The following is a 7,500-nucleotide window of genomic DNA, read 5'->3' as shown; positions in this document are numbered from 1 at the left end:
TCCTGTTGAGCTGTGGCCGGGCCCTGCCATGCCCTGTGCTGGCCAGCGTGGGCTGCGTGCTGTGAGTGGCGCGCCCGCTCTCTAATCCCAGAGTCTCTCCTACACGTGCACACGGCAGCCAACAGGCTTACTGTACACGAGCTGGTAGGGAAAACAGAAATATACATGTTTGTCTGGGCTTCTCTCAGAGGAACAGGACATACAATTATTATAATTAGGATTAATCAAAGCAGACTGCACAGAATATGCACAGAAGATTGTCATTAAAACAAGGCAATGTTGGCACGTAATACTCAAACTGTGCATGGTGTTCACGTTAAGAGGGATAGACATGCCATAGACATGTTTTAAGAGTTATAAAACAGGCAAACATTCCTTTTGTGCTGTCAGGTAAATGCACAGTATGTGTGTCTGTGTGTGTGTGTTTGAGTGTGGATTACAAGAGAATGACTTCTGTGTGTACATGTATGCCACATTAAGTAACAACAGTGCCCAAATGGCTGGCACATCACCGCTTGTTCTTTGCCGAGCTGCCAATCAGTTTACTGTATATTGCACATGATTTCTGGAGCTACTGACCTTTCCCCCTGTGTTGTCTCCTGTGTGTGTCCTGTGTTGTGTGTCCTGTGTACATCTGTGTGTGTGTGTGTGTGTGTGCGTGTTCCATCAGTTGAGTGTTGAGGGCCTTTCCTCTGACCTGCTGCTGTCGGCCGGCCTGCTTGCGGTGGCCCTGCTGGTGGCCCTGTCGGCCTCGGTGACGGCGCTGGTGGTGGCGCTGAACCGGCGGGCGACCCGCGGCACCTACAGCCCCAGCCGGCAGGAGAAGGAGGGCTCCCGCGTGGAGCTGTGGAGCATCGTCCAGCCCCCGCCCACCGAGAGGCTCATCTGAGCGCTCGACATCACAGCTGCGGGCCCAGAGTGGACCAGGGGTAGAGCTGAAGTGAATGGATAGGAAGGGGATTTGATGTAGTACTGGGTTCCTAACAATCAGCGTCAGAGACATTCAATGCCTTCATTTTGAACAGTTCCAAGTACTTCACACATCAGGTGAGCAGGATGAATTATCCACATGCAGACAAGCTCAATTTGTGCTTAACACATTTCCCAGAGAAGTTTATTTCTGGATGTCTACACTATTTATTGATTCTCTCAGGCAAATATATTGCCAGTCAGTTCTGAGATGCTAGACCTAGGTCAGACTAGGTGGTACTGAATATTGTTTGAGAACAGAACCAGCATCCAAGGCAGCTGTAGTGATAGATGAACAGTAGACAATCACTGTGAAACAGTGAGATGGATCTGTAGGTATATTTTATTGTTGCCATGTTTTAGTAAACAAAGCAATTAGTTGTTGCTAGTTAATTTTCTGTACATAGTTATCAAAGACCCTTTTTGAAATGTACTTTGGCTAAGACAGAAACGTCATGATTTACGCTAAAATACTTCAAGACAACGCACCATTCCATTAAGACAAGACTAATCCTAGAAAAACTATAGAAAACTAAAACTAGAAATAAAGTGACTCCCTGTCTTAGCTCTGCTAGCTTTGTTATAATAGCATGTTTTACTAAACTCATAATCAATATTTTCCCTCTTGCTTTAGGTCTATTTGTATGCCTCTTTACGCTCGTACAATTCCAATGAAGCCATTTCATGCCCATTTAAATTCAACTGTTGTGGTGCTGTAGATGACCTAGCCACTATCAGTCCCACCTGTTTGTCTTTTTGCATGCTTAAACCTCAAAGTTGGCTTATATTAACTGCGTGTGTTGCCTTTAAGCCTTATTTTTGCCATTGCCTGTCAATTTGTTCATCTGTGAGCCAAACCATGCAAAATTCATTGTAGATCTACTGTTTCTCAAGACTGATTACCTCACTGTGCATAAACAAACACATCTGATCATGTTGTTGAATACCCATGAATATAATTTATTCTGTTCAATTTATTCACAGTGCATACAGTGGTACCAGTAATTGTATAGTACAGGAGATTGACGTAGAGTCTTGACTCTGTATCGATAACATGCAAGTGTGCAGTCGAGTTAGAACACTCAAGTCTCTAAATGCATTCAGACATTACACAGAAATGCCACAGTACCAGAATACCGCTCTAAACATGTTTCCTGTGGATGCAGAGGATGCTGCTGTGGGACGTGACTACTGGTACACCATTGTCTGTATGTCAGCACTGAACATCGTGGGAAATAAAGCCAAGGGAAGATGATATGATGATGAAGGTTATGTTTCCAGACTCTTGCCACTATGGTCAAAACACCATCACAACATGGGTTTGTCCTACATGGTTGTAATGAGGGGAGATGTTCATTTGAAAGAGAGCATTCTCAAAAAAGAACATGGACAAATATATTACTTCATATGGAAAACATATGTTCAAATGGCTAATGTAGCATGGCAAAACATAAAATGCATAACACAAAAATAATATAAAATCAGAGATGTATAGAGTTGCTCAGAAGCCACAAAATACCCCAGTTTAAACAGGTAAATCAGGGCTAAAATTCAACTTCAAACGCACATAATGGCCACCTGCCACTGAGTTCTGCTGGGTATTGGTGGCCAACAAACCACATGGCCACTGGAACTCAAAATGCTATACAACATTATGTTTGCAACTGTTACCATTACAGTTTCCTTAGTCAACCATTGTCCCAATGAACAATGACTGCATTTAACAAACATGAAATACAAAAAAAAAACATGTTTCATGGTACAAAGAGCTAGCACAGCAACAAATTAAATGTCAGTAACATTTAAGCTTGCCCTCATTCAAGAGTATCTGAACAACCAGAGAGTAACTTCATGAACATGTGCAAAGCTTCATTCTGTTCAGACTCCTTTCGGTGGACCCTCAAAGCAACAACAGTAGATACAGTAGCCAGTGACAAGAACATACAGCAAATCATGGGCGAGGAGCATGTATTTTAAGACATCAAATTTGTTTGAAATTAACTAAACATTATAGCACTGGTATTTTTGCAAGGCATTTATGGAATTTCCTGATACAAGCAGTCTATGCCAAAAAGGAACACATTCCACGTTAGTTTTTGTCAAATAAAATCAACCACTGAGCAGCCCGAGAAGGCAAAAATCACACAATTCAGTCAAATGCAGGAGAAACTGTGCCATGAAATGTGAGTCATGGTTTAGACTTAGTCGGCATAAGCAGAAACAACTGCACTCATAAAAAAAAACAAAGACATTTAAAATGAAAGATGTTGAGATCACCCTAGTTACTTTAATGAATAAAACAGCCAGTTAAGCAACATATCATCCATGTAATTTACACCATTTCCATAAAGTGTCTGTACACCTGCAAACAAAGTCAGAAGTCACACTATTTTCAAAAGAACAGGAAAAAAAATCATACTCAACTAAAATCAAACAATACTGACCTAATTTCTATTAAAGTCTATGCTGCCACTTTAATGGCTACACCTCTGGTAAAGGTTTGGAATTAGAGCAGACTTAAGACCACTCTTTTGCCAAGGGCCAGGCCAACAACCACAGGTCAAAGACGTAAACATACCAATATCAGGCAATCATCATCAAATGAGTACAAGCCTGGCAGTGATGCATGCAATGAAGCTTTGGATGGCAAACACACATGCTGGGCCATTTGTGCCTGATGCATTTACCCCAAAGACTTTGCTACACTGTCATGAATCAGTTCCTGTACCATTTTGCATGTAACACTTAAGCTGTTGGTGCGAACCAACATAGTTCCTGTAGTAGTAGACAAATTCTGGCTTTTGAATATTTTGCCAAATACCATCGTTGAATTCATTACCCCCCCACCCTCCCAACCCACCCAAAATATTCACATAAGGCACTCTTACAATCTTGGGTTCAATTCTAGCAAAGCTGTAAAGCAGGGGTTTGGCAGCCCTGCTTTTGGAGAGCAGTCATGCATGCAGGTCTATAGAAGCAACTGAACTTCTCCATTGGGTACCTAAACAGGAGTGAGGGCACTCCCGAGCCAACTACGCCCGCCCCTGCACACAGCAGCTCTCCAGCAACCAGGCTGCCTCTGCCCTGTCCGACAGTGTCCTCACCACTAAGCACAAGTGTGTATGTGTCATGTGTGAGGCTGTGTGTGTGTGTGTGTGCGCGCATGACGTATATGTGCAGAGGCAAGCGCGATGGTTCAGTGGTGACCACAGATCTGGCATGCCGATCACAGGCATGTGAAACACACCTGACCAGCCACAACAGTACAATCACTGATGAATTTATAATGGTGAGCGGAGGATGGGATGCTGGCGGGTCTTTAAACTGGAAGTGTCTGACCATGACTGTTCTTCCTCACCACCCAATTCAATTTAATATCTCTACAGATATTCCTGGTTCATTTCCTTTTCTCAATGGAGGAAAAGATAGCTTTACACAGGTAACTGCTTTTACACAGGTAACACTGATTTGCATATACTTTTTTATATATCAGTGTACAAAGCAATAATTATATTATGTGAGCCATCAAAGGCTCATTCCCTTACAGCAGTTCTACATTAAATACTTATAATATTGTCATTAAGGGGTCAGTAAGGGAAAAAATAATTCTGATTGGGACCGCTAAGAAAAAATGACCCTTGCATAGTTCATGTAAAAAGTTTTGGTTGAGCTTGAATCACAGATTCCCCAGACTCATCTCAAGTCTGCTCACCCTACTGGCAACACGATTAGGGGGGCAACTGGCATTGAAGGGGCATCGCTAACTTTTCCTTAGGCTAACCTGACCACAATAGGTCTTTTAACTGTGAAAATAACAAAATAAAAAAAGGCTGACAGCTTTATGAGTGGGTCAACACCACAGGGCAGTACCCAGGAGGGGATGGAAAACATCATTAAAGTGTTCCGAGGAATGGCATACCACATAAATTGCTTAAAGAGCAAAAATGAGAAACAAAGGGGGAAAATGAGCCTACACATTCCACCCAGAACGATGAACCCAGCACTGACCCTGGGCAGAACGGAGCTCGCCTTCAGCCAGACCTGCTTGTTGAGCTGAAACAGCCCGGTCCTTCTGGGGTGGGCACTGGGAATGTGGCTATATATAGGTAGCTGAATGTGAAAATCCCTGAAAAAGCTTGCGCCTACATTACTACACAAAAAAAAAAGAGTATTGCTTCTTTACAATGCATCAAGACAGCTACAGCACACAAACTAGACATGCCTCCATCAGTCTGCAGGGTGGACGAGGAAGAAATACACTCTTACACACGTTTCTCCAGAATGACTTCTCAACACTACTACGATTACATGTTTTCATTCTACTGGAGGTGCAGCGTTCAGGTAAGGAAAAGGACAGAGAGGATTGTTTTTCTTTAAAAAAAAAAAAAAAGTGCTTGGATAGGTAACAGGCTCAACTATATTTGGCTACTTGCCCGTTTTTGAAATGAGACGACTTACTGGTCTATGAGGGTATGGCAGAAGAGACGGATGAAATACTGATTGCTCTCTAGCAAATGACATTTGTTCATACTTCCTTCTCTTGACGCCTGTAACTAGGGCCGCTACACACTTCCTTTCTAACTGATGACCTGAGAATCCCATCACGCCTCTAGTACATAAATATATAACTCTATAACAATAATAAAGACTCTGCTAAAACCTACATATTTTCTACAGTACCGTACTCCGACTGCTGCATGTTAACATCACAGCATTGCGATAAGCTAATTAAGACATCCCCTTTAAGGCATCGCAGTACATGGTGTGACCTTACGGTGGAGGATTCTCTTTAATCATTTGGAACTCGTCTCCAAGTCGTACTCCATTAGGAAGAAACACAGTGATGTCACTCTCTAAATGCAACAGTGATGTGTGAAGTACCCTTCTGAACAAGTGCAAGTCATTGCATTGGGGTTACTACTTAACTCCTCTATATGAGGGAAATATGATTGGGATTGTGAGAGAGAAAATGGGGGGGGGGGGGTCCCTTTTTAAATCAGTACAGTCACTTTAAAATACTATGTCTAGCGTAACTACAGGGTTGCAATTCATTCTGATTTCCTCCATCTTAACAGTGTTTGCATGGATGCAGATATAGTGGAAGGACAAAGAAGAGTGCATGTTTCAGATATAGACATTCTGAAGTTCAATAGACATGTACAGCAGGACATTACATGAAACTGGCAGTTGGACAGAAAAGACCTTAAAATGTGTGTGCGTGTGTTTGTGTGTGTGTGTGTGTGTGTGTGTGTGTGTGTGTATGAGAGAGAGAAGGAGAATGCACATGTGCGTGAGTGGAGCACAACTTGTAACTTGTGTGTATGTGTGTGCGTTGGTGTATGTGCTTAACGGGTTTCTTGCTGGTTTGAAGGTGAAAGTGTATTCTATATACCTGCATAAGAGCCTGCATTAGGCTGTGTGTGTGTGTATGTGTGTTTGTGTGTGTGTGTGTGTGTTTATTTTTGTGTGAGAGAGAGAGAGATAAATAACATTCAGCTCTCAGCTAAGCACTTGCGTTGTGTGTACCTGTAAGAGATGTTAGCTGGTGTCTATCTGGTGTATATATAACAGGTGTGTGTGTGTGTGTGTGTGTGTGTGTGTGTGTGCGCACACATCCATTAGTCTGCTCAGCTGTTGTCTGTGTTGTTGTGCACCTGCGTGAGCTGTAGGCTGGTGTTGAGGGAGCCGAGGCTGCACAAGGAGTCGATCTCCTCCAGCAGGCCCTTCTCCTGCACCTTCCCTCCCAGCCCCACCTCCAGCTCCCCCCCCTCCCCCTCCCCCTCGTCGGCCTCCCCCTCCTGGTCAGCAGAGTCCCTCTGCCAGGGGATGAGCGCGGCGCTCTGCCTGACTCGATCCCTCTGCTTCAGCTTCTCTTTGGAGAGGGCTCTGCTGCGCAGCAACCCGCGCGGTGTGTGCTGGCTCTGGGCCTTGGGGCTGCTGGGCTGGGGCTCTGGATCCCGGCTGGGCGACTCGGCCCCGGACAGGTGACCTTCGCCGGGGGACGGAGAGGGCGGAGGGTCCCTATCCGACGGGAGGAGCGCTGGGGACTTGAGGGAGTCCGGTTTAGGTGGCGTGGGTGGGGTTTGGGGAGCGGCGGTGCGGGTTGGCGCTGGTGGCGTACAGGGCTGGTGCGTGTGGGTGGTGCTGCTGGCGTAGACGGACAGGGTGTGTGCGGAGGGGCCGTGTGCGGCGGGGTCGTCCGTGTGGGCGCGGGGCCTTGGCGCGGGCATGGGCGAGCGGTAGCTGGGCTGGCGGCGTGGCGAGGGGGGCAGGTGTTTGCCATGCACGGCGCTGTCGTCCTGGCCCAGGAGCCAGCCCCCACTGGGCTCCGCAGAGCGACCGGACGAGCCGCCGCCACCTCCTCCTCCTCCTCCTCCTCCTCCTCCTCCTCCTCCTCCTCCACCCACCCCGACGCCACTGCTGCTGCTGCTGCTGTCGCCACAGGCCTGCTGGCTCTCACTGGATGGACTGGGCCTCTTCTGGAAGTCACACACAGAGAGTACGTCAACGTAAATAAACACACGCACACAC

General features: G+C 45.7%; 2 protein-coding genes across 2 annotated transcripts in view; one reads left to right on the top strand and one right to left on the bottom strand.

Annotated features, from left to right (window-relative positions):
• The window catches only part of crb1 (crumbs cell polarity complex component 1), an 18,338-nt gene extending 17,449 nt beyond the window's left edge, over nt 1-889 (top strand). The window contains exon 13 of the mRNA XM_062556454.1: nt 671-889. Within this exon, the coding sequence (XP_062412438.1) occupies nt 671-889 (219 nt within the window). The remainder of the gene's footprint in view (nt 1-670) is intronic.
• A 5,707-nt stretch (nt 890-6,596) lies between these two features.
• The window catches only part of dennd1b (DENN/MADD domain containing 1B), a 90,090-nt gene continuing 89,186 nt past the window's right edge, over nt 6,597-7,500 (bottom strand). The window contains exon 23 of the mRNA XM_062556453.1: nt 6,597-7,448. Within this exon, the coding sequence (XP_062412437.1) occupies nt 6,597-7,448 (852 nt within the window). The remainder of the gene's footprint in view (nt 7,449-7,500) is intronic.

The sequence above is a fragment of the Sardina pilchardus genome, chromosome 15 (genome assembly GCF_963854185.1).
Source record: "Sardina pilchardus chromosome 15, fSarPil1.1, whole genome shotgun sequence".
In the NCBI taxonomy this organism is placed as follows: Eukaryota; Metazoa; Chordata; class Actinopteri; order Clupeiformes; family Clupeidae; genus Sardina; species Sardina pilchardus.
Note: the sequence above shows the minus strand (reverse complement) of the source record. Positions and strands in the feature narration are given on the sequence as shown.